Genomic DNA, 16,295 nt, shown 5'->3' with positions numbered 1-16,295 from the left:
GATGTGCTTTACCGGACTTTCTTCAACTTGTTGCGCTTCCGGCCGAGTACATCCCGACCCTCTTCGATCTCACCGAGAGCTTCACGCTTGGCAGCGCTGACCTCCCTCAGCACTGCGGTGCGAGTCACACGGCCCTCGACACTAACGCCCTCTTGGGCCCACTCCTCCATCTTTCGCCCCACGCGCTCCTCAATGGCGAGTACAAGCTCGACATCACGTTGACCAACCAGCGTGACTGCTTCACCAGTGCGGCCAGCACGTGCAGTACGACCAACACGGTGGACGTAGTCGTCCGGGTTCCGGGGCACATCGTAATTGATGACCAGGCTAACGATTGGGATATCGAGACCACGCGAGGCGACATCCGTGGCGACTAAGACGCGGGCTGCCGCAGCACGGAACCGGGCCAAGTTAGAAGTGCGCTCTGACTGGGGAAGTAGACTGTGGAGAGAGGTGGCGCGATGGCCGAGTCGGCGGAGCGTGCGCTCCAGCATGTCGGCGGTTTTGGTGTGGTTGCAGAAGATGATGACAGGCTTGGTGACGTTCTCATCAGTGGACAATAGGACGTGCAGGAAGGCTTCGCGGTGCGTCATGGGAACCTGGAGGTATGTCTGCTTGAGAGTCGGCGGGATGTTGCCCTGGTTCTCGGTCGAGATCTCTGTGACGAAAATCGGAGGCTTGTTCTCAGCGCGGGGCAACGACTTCAATGCCCGCACTTCGGCTGTCAGAGTGGCAGTAAAAAGAAGGGTCTGACGCTCTGAAGAGGGAGGCAATGCCGAGAGACAGGTTTCCACATCAGGCAGCATGCTGCCCTGTCCACTGGCAAGCAGTCGATCTGCTTCGTCGAGTACGACCATCTTCACTCGGCCTAGTCCGGCAATTGTGTCTTGTCCGGAGGTCTTGATGTGATCGGCCAGACGCCCCGGGGTCGCAATGACGACGTGTGGCCGTGATGCGAGCTCAATTGCTTGCTGGCGCATGTCCGTACCGCCCGTAATGAGAATGGGCTTCATGCTCTGTGGCGCAGAGATGGCCTTGAACTGTTCGAAAATTTGTAGCGCAAGCTCTCTATCAAACAGAAGGTTGCAAGTTAGTATAAATTCTTTACATTTCATCTTCGTCAAGTTTGGCCCAAGATGAACGTACCTGGTCGGTGTCAAAACCAAGGCAAAGATGCCAAATGGATCCTGCGACCATTTTTGCAAGATCGGGACAGCAAAAGCCATAGTTTTACCTGAACCAGTCCGGCTTCCACCAATGCAGTCCCGTCCCTTCAAGATCTCGGGAATACAAGCCTGTTGAATGGCCGTGGGTCGTCGAATGGCCATGGTCGACAGTGACCCAACAAGCCATGGGGAGACATCCAAGGCACCAAAGGTAGATGCCTCGCTGCGTAATCCAATTTCAAGTGCATCGCGAATCGTCACAGGTACCTCCTCCTCTGGGACCTCGGGCTTCTTCGAAGTATCATCCTTTTTCTTGATACGAGAGAGAGCGGGGAGCGGTGCTGGAGCAACATACTCCTCGTCGTCGTCGTCTGACTGGGAGAGGCGGCGACGCTTGGCTGCACGGTCTTGAATATCAGGTTGGCTAGTATGAGAGTTATCCGAAGCATACGAGTCCTCAGACTCGAGATCAGCTTTGGGTGGTGCCATTGCTTTGCTGCTTTGTTCTTGGGCAAATAATTTTGCGGCAGAAAAAGTGATCTCAATCTGGCGGTGAAAATTTTAATGCCTTGTAAATATGGCACTAAAGCTGACACTCTACAGATCAGGTGACGTCAATCAGGCCGACGATGTTTGGAGCGGTCGATAAATACCTCTGGATAAAATCCCAGGTAGTTGGGGAACTACTAGATTAAACCCCCTAGCTCCGAGGAGAACGGTGGGAGACCACCAAAAACTGAGCATCGTGGTTGAAGCCATGAAAGTTGACTAGAGTCTATGCGACAGCACAGGTCTCATCCTTAACACTGTCCACCGTATTCTCTTTTGAGACTCGCTCGACCAAACACGGTCCAGGAGTGGGCTGATATTATATTTAAAGTATCATAGTCTGACAACCTTAACTACTTGAACCGTCATCTTTCGTTCGGCTACCGCTGATGCTCAATATACATACCAGCAATTCCGAGAATTGGCGGGGCAGTTTGCGCTACTATTATACTTGAATATAGTATTTAGTAGTAAAGGTGATCAGTATGCAACGCATTTATTTTAAAATGGATCTCAGTATATGCATGTTATGTCCAAATGGATGTAGAGTCTGAAATATCCCTCCATAATCTCCGCCATGATCTTGACCAAACTCCACAGTCATCAAATAATTAATCCGCCCGGCTGGTGGTACTGCGTCTCCGAACAGACGAGCGAAGTTCGTATGACTCTCCTCTCTCCAGGTCATTGTCTTCCAAGGCGGAGTCCGAGGAAGAAGAAGGGCGCCCCCTCAGAACGCCATTGCCGTCGCTTGAAGAAATATCGGCACCACTGGTGGTCGCATCCGGCGAGTCTCCTTCTAGGCCGTGAGTACCGCCGACACTTTCCATGGTGAAAGGGCTGGCAGTGGGTGCATCCAACGCACTCAACTCCTCGCGGGTAAACCATCGTGGAAGCAAGAAGGACCGCACGGGAACCAGAAGGAGAATGATGACAGGGAAGCCAATAGCAGCAATCGTTTGTGTAATCGCAAAAGTGGCGCCAAAACCAACCAATTCAAGGAGGACAAATGCCCAAATAGCCGTCCGGCGCTCAAGCCTCTTCAGAGGGTTCGATGCCGGTGTAAAGTTCTTGTCTTGAGCAAGGAATATTAGCTTCTGGGTAATGCCATTGCCCTGAAGGGCTTGAACACCCATGATGAAGAACAGGCCAGCCATGACACCCTGAGGAATCAGGTGGAGGACAATGAGGAGCGGTCCTGTCATTGTTCCGAGAGTTAAAAGTCCCTGTGCAAAGTTGCTCACTCGTTGCTCGACAACATGGTCTGTAATACGGATGGCCTTTCCTTTGTTTGTATCGTCCTCATCAGCCACCTGGCGGGTGACACATAGAGCAGCGGTATGGAAGGGAGCTTGTGGGATGAGTCCGTTAGGGAATGGAATTCCAAGAAGACCGCCAACAAACGTCGTTAGACCTAATAGCCATAGATCCCAGTGGAATCCGGCGGGTTTCCGAAGAGGAAATTCGGTGCCTTGGGCAATGAGAGAGGATACTGGAGACTAATTTTAGTCGAGACATACTGGCTTAACGAACTCGTAGGGCCACTTACCATTGTGGTCAAAATAGAAAAGAATTGTCAGAAGTATCGCAAAGGGAATGGCCAAGAATACATCCCCAACATTGATATCCCAGAAATGTACCAGCCATGGCCGATCGAGAGTGGGAAAGAACGCCTTGCTAGTCGGAAGAGTGGCAACATCAACATCCCGCATGTGGCCAATGTGGACGAAGCCAGTGAAGAAAACAATGGTCAAAGGGGTACCATAGTCCTCGAGAAACTTGCGGATAAACCGCTTGAAGAGATTGCTGTTACCCAACTCTCCGCATACCCATCCACTCATCAGAACAAGGAGTGCCACCATGATGGCTAGATACGCCGAAGTCTCTCCGACAGTGCCCCATTGGCGAGTCAAGACCTGGATACCTTTTTGGAGATAGATGAAAGCAACATAGAACCCAAAGATGTCGCATGAGAAGCGAGTAACATAAGTCAGAGCGTTACAGGCATTTGCAATTGCCAGCAGCCAATGCATAATTAATGACCAACTACAGAGGAGGTCAATAAGAGGTCGATCGAGATTCAGGGAAGGCCAACTTACATGCCAATCCAGCACATGAAGGGAAGGTAAGGCGTGCCTCGTGGTGTAATGATATCATAGACAGTATAATTGAACACAGTGATAGGACCTAAATAGATTCTTAGTCCGCCCGTTTTGAGGAATTCACGATGGCCAAGAAAAAGCAAACTCACCAGTCACACCAACAATGACCAATGGCTGCGCCGCGAAGAGTGAAAACACCACAGCGCCAAGGACGGAGGCAAGCAGGACTTCATTGACACCATAGCTCTGGTTCGTCTTTTCAAACATGTCCAGAGAGAAGGCCAGAGCCGGAAGGATACTAAAGCATTCATGAGTATAGGAGCCATGACATGCATGGACAATTCAACTCAATTACGTTGCCCCCAGAGAGATTACGAGAGAGAATAGAAGGCTAGTTGGAAGAGGGAAATCCGGGGTTGTTGCAACACGTGTCGAGGGAGAGAAGCACATACTTGGCAAAGTACATATATACAGTGGCAGGGACAATGCGATAGTCCCACGCATCGGTCCAATCACTCCAGTAGAATGGCGCTCTTCGCTTCACATCTTTAATCATGCCCCGAAAAAAGCGCACCCGCCACCATTTGGGCTGCGACGACTGCGCGGATGCGGTAGTCGACGCGCGGCGTGGCTGCGATTCTTGCGGTGCGGTTTCTTGGGCTCTGGCAGATGAAGCTGAATGGCGGAGGGAAATAGCATGGCCCGACGTGCCTGAGCGAATGGGCGATATACGCTGGGACTGCCAAGAAGGTTTCCGCTGAGCGGACGAGGCGGGAGCGTGCATATTGGGATCCGAAGATAGGGATGAATCCGCGTTTGGCGGTCAGTGCATGTGTAATGCGGGGGGGGGGGGGGGGGGGGTTCAACGAGGCAGTCCAACTCTAAGGGGGTTTGACCGGTTTGATAATCGAAGAATCGATATACGAACAGGCGAGCGTGCTTTGCAGGGGAGAAAAAAAAGTCGGGGAGCTGGTGATGGAGCCAAGCCGAGCATGTGGGGCCTGAGGCACAGCCGGTTTGAACGTTTGACACTTTGTCGACAAGTTCCAGTTCCCACTAAGTTTGATTATGTAGTATTACATATGTACTCCCGAAATTTACACGGTAGGATTGCAGGATCCAGGGTCCTGTAAAGGGAGGAATTCCGAGAATCACTAGACGTATCGAATAATAAATAGCAATAATTATCACTCCACATAAGAAGATCAAAGTTAAGGCAATCCCCGTCGGTATCATTGATCACAACCTAGAAAACGCAAGTACCCCATGAACTAGGACTTTTTCTCGCAAAAAGCTCAAAATAACCGGATCCAGACCCTGCTCCCCAGTTTCACGCAGGAGGGGGAGGGGGAGGAGGCTGATCGCTGGGGGGAGGAGGGGGAGGTCCATCGACAGGAGGCGGAGGAGGAGGGTCGTTAGCACCACCATATCCACCCATCGGAGCCATCCCAGGAGGTGGCGGCGGAGCAGCCATACCGGGAGGATATGAGTAACCCCCATAGCCTCCGTAGTTGTATCCAGGCGCCTGACCGCCAGGGGGAGGAGCTTGTTGGTGCCAGGGAGCCGCACCCGGTGCGGTGCCAGGAGCAGAGTAGCCACCCTGGCCACCCTGGGATCCGTAACCATAGTCGTTACCACCGCGGCTCTGGGCTGCCCAAGGAGGTGCGGCACCGTGATCACGGGAGCCATAGTCGTCGCGAGGACGGTGCTCGCGCGGGGCTCTCTGTTGCCAGGGAGCCACATCGCTAGCGGGGGGCCCACGCTGCCAGGGCTTAGCATCCCGATCATCAGGATAACCACCCTGATCGGGGCCAGCCTCAATACGACGAGGTGGATTCTCTCCAGGAGCTCCACCAGAAAGCTCATTCATGAGTTGCTAATGATTTTGTTAGTATCTTAATTTCAAGCCCGGTATGAAGAAAAAAAGGAAACATACCTCCATCTCACGGTCCACAGCATCACCAGTGCCGATAGCACCACGAGGGGCACCACGGCCACCGCCACCATAGCCGCCGTTGCGCCAGTCGCTGCCTCTTTGGCGATCAGGACAATCGCGAGCCATATGACCGGCATTACCACAAACGCGACAGATAATGTTTGCAGTAAAGTTGCGCTGCTCGGGGCAGTCATACTTTCGGTGCCCAATTTGACCACCTAGACAACGTTAGAAATGCTATCAAGACCATGGCAGATAGGAAAGGGAAAGACTCACAGTTCTGGCAGGCCTGGTTCTCATCATCACGAAGAGTACCGTTGAGGGCAGCCAACTCTCTGAGCTGGTTACGTTTGAGCTCATTCTGTCCCTCGGGAATAGAGGCGGCCTGCAACATTCGTTGAGCATACATTTCAATTTTCAGAGCGGAATTCAATGGAAACTTACAGTCTCAATGACGTTGTGAACCAGCTTCTTGGCTTTATTAACCTTTTCCTCGGTATCCGCCATGATAAGACAGTGAAGGTCTTCTTCCTGGTTGCTAGCGTGGGCAGCGTCAGAGCGACCTTTTCCTTCCTTGACGGAACCTTTGCCTCGAATGGCAATCTTAGCTCCAGATTCAGTCTCCATCTTTTTAAGAGTGTTTCCACGGGGTCCTATGAGTAAGCCAACTTTAAAAAAGATAGCAAAGAGCTAAGTGTTAGTCATCCGGTAATTGTGAAACAGATTTAGCAATGTGCAGCATTAAGCACCAAGGGTTAGCAAGAAACGGGCCGAGGAGATCAAAGGAAATGTCTCGTCAGCTCGAGTCGAGCAAGGAGTCATGGCAGACATGGTGGAGGGATAGTTAGGAGTTAGAGGGTTAGTTATCATACTGAAGTTAATCTCTGGATAGTCATTCACTGGGACATAGACCTTTTCCTGGGTCTTTGTGGGGCGTCTGTAGTCAGAGGGCGGGTGGTAGTTAGGAATGGTCTTCATGGCCTTTTCGACCAGTTTGTGGCGCTCATCCTCGAGTCGCTTGCGATAGCGGTACTCGCGGGTATTAACACGTCTACCAAAGTTGTCATACTGCGGCGGTGGCGAAGGAGACCTGCTAAGTGTTAGATAATTCCAGTCCAGCGGGGGGAAGAAGAGAAAGTGAAAAAAAAGGTACATACCGATCACCATCAGCCGGAACCACATCATTGATCCGCAGCTTCTGGCTGATCTCCTCGACGCGCAGATGCAAAGTATAGGCCTCGAGCTGCTCGCTAGTGAAATTTGCCATGATCATGGTGGGTAAACCCATCAGACCGGCGGCCTTGTTCTCCTGCTGATCTCCCCAACGGTTACGCTTCTTGCGCCTCTTAACACCATCCGCGGGAGGATCGGCTGTTTCAAAGACGCGCATCATTAGCATCGATTTTGAAAGAGTTTCATACGGTGTGGGTGGCAGGACTCACCTCGAACAGGGCTGCGGCCACGTTTCGGGCCATCGGGCATGGAAGAAGGAGTCGCGGTGCGACTTTCATCTTCTTCCTCCTCACCCGTAAACCGGCGGCGGCCCAGGGGGATGTTGTTGGAGCCTGTGATCCCTTGGTTGCGCCAAGCCATAGCTTCTATTTGAAGTGGAATATGGCAAGTTAGTTGGTGCGAGAAACCTCGAGATGAAGGGAAGTTAAGAGCTCCCATCCTGTGAAAAGTGGCAATCAACGCACGTGATTTCAACAAGGCGGTGAGATGGGTTATCCAGGTGGAAGGGTAAGACCGTCGAATTCAGAAGGCGGTGATATGATACGCCGATAAGCCCATTACGACTTGGTTTACTGCCGACTTTATCGGCCCCATGAATCAGGTATGGAGTCGATATTTTCTGGAAATAGTTGGATTATGGTATCGAAGCTAACATCTCATCTTGTCACACTTTTCAAATTTTGTTCTTTGCATCATCCTTCATTCCCTGCTGGATCCACGCTCTCGACTCAGCCGCATGCTTCTCCATGGCGGCCTTGTCCTTGATCAGGTCCTTAATAGTGTGCGGGGTGGGGACATGCCGTCCCTTCTCTGTGCCTGGTCTCGCCGCCATAAGGTCTTCCCACGCCTTCACATTAGGAAACTCCTCAATATCAATACCGGCCCATCCGGCAGCTGCCACCCAGCCCCAGGTTGAAATATCAGCAATGGTGACATGGTCACCGACAATGTAGCCGGACTTGGACTCGGCCAGGTGTTTGTCAAGGACACCATACAGACGACGGGTCTCATTCACGTATCGGTTCACACCATACTCAATGCGTTCGGGCGCATATCGGGAGAAGTGATTCGCCTGACCTTGCATTGGGCCGAGGCCGGCATTCTGGAAAAAGAGCCAGTTGTTGGTCTCGTAATACTCGCGGGTGCCCTTGGGGTACGAGATTTTGTGGTCTTTATCATACTGCTCCGCCAGATATTGCAATATGCTGCCAGATTCAAAAAGACGGATTGTCTCACCGTCGGCAAAAGTATCGGTTAAGGCCGGAATGCGTCCATTGGGGTTGATCTTGAGAAACCACCTGAATACATCATCAGACTCAAAGCTTCACCAGATAGCTCTCAGAAGAGGGGACTGTGGAGGCACATACTCTTCTTTCTGGACGTTCTTCGAGATATCGATCCTCTCGGCTTTGTAGGGAAGTCTGGCCTCCTGTTAGTGCTAGTTTGACTATATGCGACTAGGTTCCATACCCCAATTCCTCCAGGGCCATGGAGATCTTGATTCCATTGGGCGTCTGGGCCGTGTAAAGCGTGATATTTGGTTGACTCATGTTGGATGACAGTGATGCGACTATCTGATTATTGTGGAGATGGTAGAATCGACTGAGCTTCGTGCCGGAATCTGCAATGTTTTTAAATCGATGGGTCCGGGTCACAAAATACTAGAAGCTACTAACTTCAACTTCCCCCACTTGGATTTATAATCGTCATTCTGCCGCGTTGGGCAATTATTCATCTTGCCCCGCCAAATCTCTCCGTCTCCGAATGACGGCACCACAGAGGCGCAATTTGGGCCCACTTATTGGCATGTTAAGCTATGTAATGTCTCACCTAGGCTTGGCGCGAAAGCTGGATTCCTCCTTGAGCATGCCTGAACAAGAGTATGCCTCCATCCCGGGGTCAGCAAAAGCCCGACGCCGAGTGCTTACTGGATGAGAACATCATGATGATGGGAATGACTACAGAACAGTAGAGGAAGCTGGATCATCGAAGAAAACTGGACGTCGATCCAAAGATGTGCCTGAAGAAAGCAATTCGCTATGCATCACTAAGAACTAGACCTGCTCTATCAATATCAATTACATCAAGCCATAGCTCCATTTACCCCCACGACTTGACCAGAAATCCAACTACTATCTTTGCCACACAAGAATGCCATAACAGCGGCAATCTCATCAGGTTCGCCAATCCGATTGAAGGGACTAAATCCGGCCACAGTCTTCAGGACGTCCTCCGATTTTCCGTTCAAGAAAAGCTCCGTAGTGGTGGGGCCAGGCGCAACCGCGTTTACCAATATGCCCTTACGCGCTAGATCTTTGGCCATGACTCGTGCCATCTGCTCAATAGCGCCCTTGGCGGAGACATAGAGCAGGTATTCGGGTACGACTCTTGAGTTGCGCGCAACTCCAGTAGAAATGAAGATGATCCTCCCTCCAGGCGGCATATGCCTCGCGGCTTTCTGCAAAGATGGTTAATTTCTAACGCCCAAGGTTTACAGCAGCAAACAAAGTAGCAGTCTGGTAGTGGGTACTCACCTGCGCGAGGAAGTACGGTCCTTTCACCAGCAGATTGTAGGTCTTGTCAAAATCTTCCTCGGTGGTTTTCTCCAGATCTCTCATGGGCATAATTCCTGCGTTGGGAATCACGACATCGATCTTGCCGAACTTTGCGACCGCGGCATCAACAAGGCGATCGAGATCGGCCAGATGAGAGGCATCGGCTTGAACAGCTAGAGCACGATCATCGCCAATTTGTTGCACTAGACTAGTGGCGGCAGTTTTATCATTGAGATAGTTGATGACGACGTTGGCACCGTCATTAGCTACACGAAGAGCAGCAGCTTTGCCGATTCCTTTAGAGGAGCCGGTAATCAGGACAACCTTTCCAGAAAGAGACATGATCAAATGATGAAGTTATTAGTGCAGCCCTGTTGGAGTGGATGCGCCCTTTTTGATGGAGAACGTATTTTGTCTTTGGTGGGTTGGAACACTTCAGTGGCTCTCAAGATCGGCTTATATACGTCTGCATGACGCAGAAATCGAGATCGCATCGTTCATGAACCGGATTTAAGCCGAACGGGTGAATCCATAATTCTGGTGACATGTCTCTAGCTGATGAAGCCACTCGCAAATTCCAGACGACGAGCTGAAGAAACGGCGACGGATTGAGGGTGGTTCTATCGAGATGGCCCGGACTCCGGGGATTTAGGCCGAAAACCCATTGGAAATGCGGGCGCGGCGAACGGACTTAAGCGCTTTAACCTGTGAGGTCCGGGGCACCCGCCATCCCGCGATTCGGAGATGGGGATAGGGCCATATTGGTCGTAAAAAATGGGTCTTCTCGAGTCGCAAATAGCCAGGCCCGAATAATAGATCGAATCCCATCCATGTAATCAGAGCCCCTCAAAGCAGGGGGGAATGGGTTCCGAAACTTGATGAGTCGGAAGCATATTATGTTACTACTAGGTACAGGGTTAAAGTTAGCAGCCGTCGGTAACTAACTTAGTTATATACTTCTCGATTACATCATAACATGTTTGTTTATGTACACTGGACACATCCGAGTCATCGGCTTAACTCATCTAGCACCCCTTCCAAAACATGAATTACAGCTTCCGGTCTACTCAAGAAAGGACAGTGAGCCGAATCAATCGTTGCGGTTGAGAACCTGGCCTTGCCCCCGGCGTCCATTGCATCCTTCACCATGGACTGTTGCAGGGGCAGCATAATTGCAAGATCACGAGTGGTGTGTATGTATGTCGTGGGGATATCCTTCCACGGTGCTCCAGTGATTTGACCTGATGCAGCGACCCGGTTGTAGGTGACATTGAGATCCCTGGTGAGTTCGGCTGCCGCGTCGGGGTCCATGTCGTTGTAGAATGACTCGGGTGCATTCTTGACAAAGACCGTTCCATCCTCATTCTGGCCTAGGTCGACTTTACATTGGAATCCATATTTCTTGATCACGTCCTGGAGTGATTCCCCTGGCTGAATGAGCCAGGCGCTGAGCAGGGCGAGGGAAACGATGCCTTTACGACCGCCATTCGCGTATAGATCTTCTGTGATCGCTTCTGAAGCGACCATGCCACCGTAGGAATGAGCCAGCACGAGGATGTTGTGTCCACCATCAATAAGCTCTTTGGCGGCGGCACGAACGATAGCAACGTCATCGTCTCGAGTGGCCTTTTGTGGCCGTTCATCACCACAGCTGGGGAGGCGGGGACAACGAACGGCCAGGTGGGACCAGGCAAAATCCGTTCTCAGAATGTGCCAGGCCGAGGGAAGGAGGTAGGCACCATGGATGATGAGAATCGCGGTCGGGCTTTGGTTTGCCATGGTATGAGATTGGCAGCGCTAGGTAGCTCTATATGCAACGTGTTTGGTAATTGCAGAAATAGTATGCGGGGGCTAATACAACAGAACTCACAAGTCCGCTGTTGATTAGATTTCTCAAAAACCAAGAGTGCGATTACTTAAGAGTGTGCATAGGAGAACTGCGCGAGACAATGATGTCAACGCCCCCGCCAGCATGTTTACATCTCGGGCTGGTTGGTTGTTATTTGGTTGTTTTCGAGGGTCCACACGAATCACGGGGGCCAACATGGCGATGCGAGTGGAACGACCTCGTCTTCAAGGCCAGGAGAATGAAAGCCAATGGGAAAGGAACGATATTTTGAACGTCTTTTTTATGCCTATACGCTGTGATTAGATAGCTAGGGATGCATCCACACTTTTCAAGTGCGTCGAATGCAACATATGTGCAGTGTTCCTTGATCTTACCATGGGCAAATAGATGCGGGAGTGACTGCATGATTAGCGCCTCTAGTCGCAATCGATGGTATTAAATGCTTGGCCTTCCTGGCCAAGTTGCTACCGAGATTACAGGGGGCCGGATGGGGGCCCAAAGGAGGCGGGCGCACGGCAAGCCGAGGAAAAAAGCACTAATATAACGTGAAATTTTAGCGTCCGCATGAATGGAAATCATAGTAAGCATATGAGGCTCTGGAAAAGAATCAAACATTTCGACTGTGTTCCTGTGTGTAGTTGCACACTAGCTTTTCATCCCGACCGGTGAGATGACATGGAATCATATTGCTCAACATCTTTTTTTTTCATTAAAAAAATGTTTGTTTTCAAGAAAGCACCCCATATCTTGCATTCGCAGGGAGGAAAGATATGTACAACAACTCTCCGTAGACACGGCAGACACAAGTATCAGAAAGCTGATGAGTCGCAGTCGAAGGGAAAGAAGACAGCCAAGTACTAGAAATAAAAACACCTTCAAAGGCAGAAAGAGTTCAGAAAAGGGATATAGAAGTACCCAGGCCGAGAGCTGGGATGACTCTACATCAAGCACGAATGATAAAAAAGGATTCGAGGCAGGTAAGCCAAAAAAGAAGGTAAGAAAGTAAAAAAAAAAAAAAAAAAAAAAAACCGAAACAGCGACCAAGACATGAGAGCTCTCGCACAAAAAACATCAAAAAATTTCGTCTTCCTCCGATGCAAGACGCGTGCAGAACATATGTTTAAAGTTACCAGGAGAAACTCTCCTCAACGTAGTCAATATTGGAGGTGGCCTGTCGCCTCCGGCACACCTTGCGGACATCGTCGCTCAGGCTGCCGTTGCCACACACCAGCACACCCATAGCCCCAACCTGGCTCTCAACCTCCATCCCGACTAGTGTGTCGATGTTCGGACGACCTGGGAACATCTGCACGGTCGCTGATGGGCTTTGGATTTCTTTGGTATTGCGGGGTCGGGTCACAAAAAGCATGATGCGAAGAACTTCGCGGCGTCGGTCCATGGCCAGAATGTTGGTCATCCAGGGGCGGATCCATTCTAGATGTTCTGGGGACTGGATAATCCAGACGAGGGTCAAGCGGCGGGTGGCCACGGTACCTTCAGCGAAACCGGCAACCAGGTGACGGACGAAGGGAACGTGGTGGGTGATGCCGACACCACCAGCAAATAGCATAACGGTGCCATAGGAGTCCATGGAATGGATGTTGCCATAGGGGCCTTCGGCGAAGGCACGTAGGGTTACGCGCGAGCCGAGGGCATTTGAAGCGCGCTGGAATAACTTGTCAGTCATACCCGTGCGCCGGCGGACCAGGAGAGAGAGGGTCGTCTTTTGGGGCCCGCCGAGAAGATCTTGATTGGCAACTGGGAGAGACTTCTCGTCAGACAAGGTGTCCTCAGATTCGCTCCAGCCGACGGAGAATGGATGTGATGTCCACCATCCAACGGCTGGAATGTATAGATAGATGTGTTGGCCAGGCTTGAACTTCCACGGCCGGGCCATACGAAGAGTAATGCGCATCGCATCTCCTGGCATGGCCTCGACGAGAGCAGTCGTAGATTCACGGCCAAGGTTGCGATATAAGATTATGAAGAGACGAGTGGCTCGCTCCAAGGCCCAGAGAATGATGGCAGCCATCAAATAGGTCTGGGCAATCATACCATTCAAGTGCACCCACAGGAAGCCAAAGCTAAGGGCAGCGATGGCGATGTGGAGATGGAGGAACGTTTCATAGAATGCGTGTCGGATGGGCGAGGGCGAATGAATCAAAAGCGCAGTGAATGCAGCCGTGGCCACTAGACCCGCGAGCAAGAAGCTGCTTGAAGAGATGGCTTTCCCAACAATATCCCAGCCGGCCTCCTGGGCCTTGGGAATCGCCCACGCAAATGTGTGCGCAAGAGCTTCGAATACCACCATACGGCCCAGCCAGCGGTGGAGCAGGTTCCATGTGTCGTAGGGAACATGAAGCATAGCTATCAGCGGGTTGTTGCGACCTCCCAACAATACTAGTGGAATCAAGTTGACAGTAGCCATAGTACCGGTACGGTTGCGCACGATCCCAGCAAGGGTATCCTCCTCTGACCCATAGGGAGTAGTCACTGTACAGAGGGCGACATTCATGGCAACCACAGCGGCAACCAGGAGTCCATGAAATCGGCTGGGCAAAGTGCCCATGTTGATGGCCGACGATACTTGGAACTCTCGGTTATGCCGGGTGCGAAATAGCGGTGCATAGATAATATGCTCCTTGAGCCAGCAGAACGTATCATGGGAAGGCACAAAATACCGCTGCTTGTTATCGGTGAAGCTGGCGAGTCGCCGTAAGTGACCGGAAAATCGGAACGCTAGAGACCAAACATAATATGCTGCAGCTGCGCAACCAAAAGCGAGGAGAGAGTAGCGTGCCAGATCATCGTTAATTGCCTCATATATGGAGTTTCCCCCGTGTCGCTTTTCGAGTTCTTGAGCACTGCTCAGTCCCGCCAGGGATAGTGCCAGAAGAAAGGGTTGCATGATGTGGAGTTCTTGGCCTCTGGAGTCTAAATGCAAACCCCGGGGGTTTGAGGAGACAAGACCAGCTTGCTATGGTAAGTGAATTTGAAGAGACGAGTTCGACCAAGACCACAAAGCTGCCGTGATTTCCTTGCACTAAGGGTTGTTAGAGACCCTATGTAATACCTAACAACACCAGGCTGCTCGGTTCAGAATGCAGGGTTTTGACAGCGATATAAGACCCGCCGAGTCGAAGAAGTGCGGTTTTGGGTCGCAGCAGCCGAAGACAGGACCTGCCTAGGTTGAAAGTATTGGACGAAGAGAGAGAAAAACGACAAGGCGAAAAAGGCGTGAACCGATAAATCGTTCCAGGTTGAGTCGGTTGCTCCGTATACAACGCCAAGAATGGCCGACCAGCTCAGATATTTGACAGCGACAGTGCTTGTTGGCAGGCAACGAAAGGAATGCTCGGTGACCCTGTCACTGGCGAAAAAAAAAGATATAGAAATGCGAGTGGAACTAGTCCACCGCGTTGAAGGCGGTTGTTCAAAAACGAAGGACGAACAAAAGCCAAAAGAAAGAAACGAGCGGAAGACAATAAGTTTTGTCTCAACAAGAAGGAAGGAAGAAAGACAAAACCCCAGCACCTCCACAAAGGAGCACAGAGCACTTTGTTTCCTTTTTTTTCTCTCCCTCCTTTTCCTATTAATTCCCTGCATCCACTTTGGCCGGAAAGTGGGGAGATATGAGACAAGGCCAAGTCGGCGTCAGAGCCAGAAAGCGAAAGGTCGAAACTAAGCAAGGCTGGGCCGGGATGGAACAGGTACTTTACTCAGGATTTCCACGAACCACGTATCATTTCGTCATCTAAGAATTGCGAGATCAAATCCAACCCAGCTGTGCACATGGCAGTGTCGCAAGAGGAGGGGGCAACAGGAAGATTGTTTGTCGCCTAGTCCGCCACCCTCGCGGCAGGAATGTTTATCAGTTCCCCATCGATCTGAATTCTAGGGGAGAGGAAGGGATGGAGGGTATAGCCCATGTCACAGCTCAGGTCCGAGCAAAGCCCCGTTCACTACAGCAAGACCAGTCCGAAGCTGGAACCTGTCGCAGATCTCGACTTGTGGATCGAATCGGGTACCTGGATTGACCTGACGGGGAAAGCTGCTCGGATGGGTCCTCTTGGCCGTCAACAGTAACCAGACATGCGACATGCGACAGGTCGAGGCCGGCTGGACGCAAGCGAGTGGTGGGACGTGCGACGCTGGTGTGAGTGGTGTGAGTGGCTAGCGCTGAAACGTCCCAGGCAAAGCTGTGAACCAACAAGCGCCCGCCAGTATTGAATGCTGATCTCCGTCATCACTCCGCATGGCGACGACTGGTCGCCAACTGGCGGTTTGAGAATCGCCCTTGCTTGATTGGTGGGCCAATTGATGTCCGCGTGGTGGAGACCAGGGGGTGGTTGTCGCGGGACACTCTGATACTTCAGTGGGCTTAGCTCCTGAATCGTTCCATAGTGAACTAATGATAGATCAAGATGGCCTGAGTCATGCCTCCCGCGATCGATTGCCGTCCCCAAGACTTTTTTGGACTTGTTGGAGGCGTCGTGGGGTGATGTTGGAAGGCGCAAGTCTGGAAGCGCCCATCGGCCAACCACGCGATCGCTGTCACGGGCCTTCGATTACCAGTTAAGCACTTCGAAGGATTTTCCATGCGCCTCATCCTTGTTCTTGAAACACTTCGAACCCGATCAAAATTACTTACAGTGTGTGTAATAGCCGGCAATATGACCTAGTCGCTAGCGACTAGGTCAGGCTTGGCACTTTTCATCTATGTCAGACTCTAATCTCCCCTGGATGGATCTAAATTTCATTCCGCTATCCTCGCAAGGCAATCCAACCATGATGCCCAGATAACCCTGTGAGCATGGCGTACCACGGCGTCTCCGCCCGATAAGTATCTCATGGCGAGGCGGCTGAAACATTGCTTTCTTCATGCAGACTGCGCCGGAGACGGCA

The 16,295-nt window shown here is 51.4% G+C and overlaps 7 protein-coding genes across 7 annotated transcripts; all 7 read right to left on the bottom strand.

Moving 5' to 3' along the window:
• Positions 1-8: 8 nt before the first annotated feature.
• Positions 9-1,655, bottom strand: dbp8 (ATP-dependent RNA helicase DBP8; the record flags this gene model as incomplete). Its single annotated transcript, XM_057073953.1, has 2 exons — positions 9-1,068; positions 1,147-1,655. 2 exons carry the CDS (start codon positions 1,653-1,655, stop codon positions 9-11), a joined length of 1,569 nt encoding a protein of 522 aa, XP_056937594.1.
• A 671-nt stretch (positions 1,656-2,326) lies between these two features.
• On the bottom strand, positions 2,327-4,601 carry N7462_002226 (anion exchange family protein; the record flags this gene model as incomplete). The annotated part of the gene is made up of 5 exons (XM_057073952.1): positions 2,327-3,207; positions 3,265-3,761; positions 3,815-3,902; positions 3,967-4,115; positions 4,270-4,601. 5 exons carry the CDS (start codon positions 4,599-4,601, stop codon positions 2,327-2,329), a joined length of 1,947 nt encoding a protein of 648 aa, XP_056937593.1.
• A 546-nt stretch (positions 4,602-5,147) lies between these two features.
• On the bottom strand, positions 5,148-7,346 carry bbp (putative zinc knuckle transcription factor/splicing factor MSL5/ZFM1; the record flags this gene model as incomplete). Its single annotated transcript, XM_057073951.1, has 7 exons — positions 5,148-5,693; positions 5,754-5,971; positions 6,030-6,138; positions 6,198-6,421; positions 6,503-6,843; positions 6,911-7,124; positions 7,196-7,346. 7 exons carry the CDS (start codon positions 7,344-7,346, stop codon positions 5,148-5,150), a joined length of 1,803 nt encoding a protein of 600 aa, XP_056937592.1.
• A 313-nt stretch (positions 7,347-7,659) lies between these two features.
• Positions 7,660-8,536, bottom strand: N7462_002224 (glutathione S-transferase family protein; the record flags this gene model as incomplete). The annotated part of the gene is made up of 3 exons (XM_057073950.1): positions 7,660-8,284; positions 8,354-8,407; positions 8,457-8,536. The coding sequence occupies 3 exons, from the start codon at positions 8,534-8,536 to the stop codon at positions 7,660-7,662; spliced, it is 759 nt and encodes a 252-aa protein (XP_056937591.1).
• Positions 8,537-9,069: 533 nt separating this feature from the next.
• Positions 9,070-9,883, bottom strand: N7462_002223 (uncharacterized protein; the record flags this gene model as incomplete). Its single annotated transcript, XM_057073949.1, has 2 exons — positions 9,070-9,444; positions 9,521-9,883. The coding sequence occupies 2 exons, from the start codon at positions 9,881-9,883 to the stop codon at positions 9,070-9,072; spliced, it is 738 nt and encodes a 245-aa protein (XP_056937590.1).
• A 666-nt stretch (positions 9,884-10,549) lies between these two features.
• N7462_002222 (alpha/beta hydrolase) lies at positions 10,550-11,320 on the bottom strand (the record flags this gene model as incomplete). The annotated part of the gene is made up of 1 exon (XM_057073948.1): positions 10,550-11,320. The coding sequence occupies one exon, from the start codon at positions 11,318-11,320 to the stop codon at positions 10,550-10,552; it is 771 nt and encodes a 256-aa protein (XP_056937589.1).
• Positions 11,321-12,516: 1,196 nt separating this feature from the next.
• On the bottom strand, positions 12,517-14,298 carry N7462_002221 (ferric reductase family protein; the record flags this gene model as incomplete). Its single annotated transcript, XM_057073947.1, has 1 exon — positions 12,517-14,298. The coding sequence occupies one exon, from the start codon at positions 14,296-14,298 to the stop codon at positions 12,517-12,519; it is 1,782 nt and encodes a 593-aa protein (XP_056937588.1).
• Positions 14,299-16,295: the final 1,997 nt, after the last annotated feature.

Source organism: Penicillium macrosclerotiorum, assembly GCF_028827735.1.
Source record: "Penicillium macrosclerotiorum strain IBT 26536 chromosome Unknown utg000002l_segment0_segment0, whole genome shotgun sequence".
Lineage (NCBI taxonomy): Eukaryota > Fungi > Ascomycota > Eurotiomycetes > Eurotiales > Aspergillaceae > Penicillium > Penicillium macrosclerotiorum.
The sequence above is the reverse complement of the archived record's forward strand: the minus strand, read 5'-3'. Positions and strand labels throughout refer to the sequence as shown.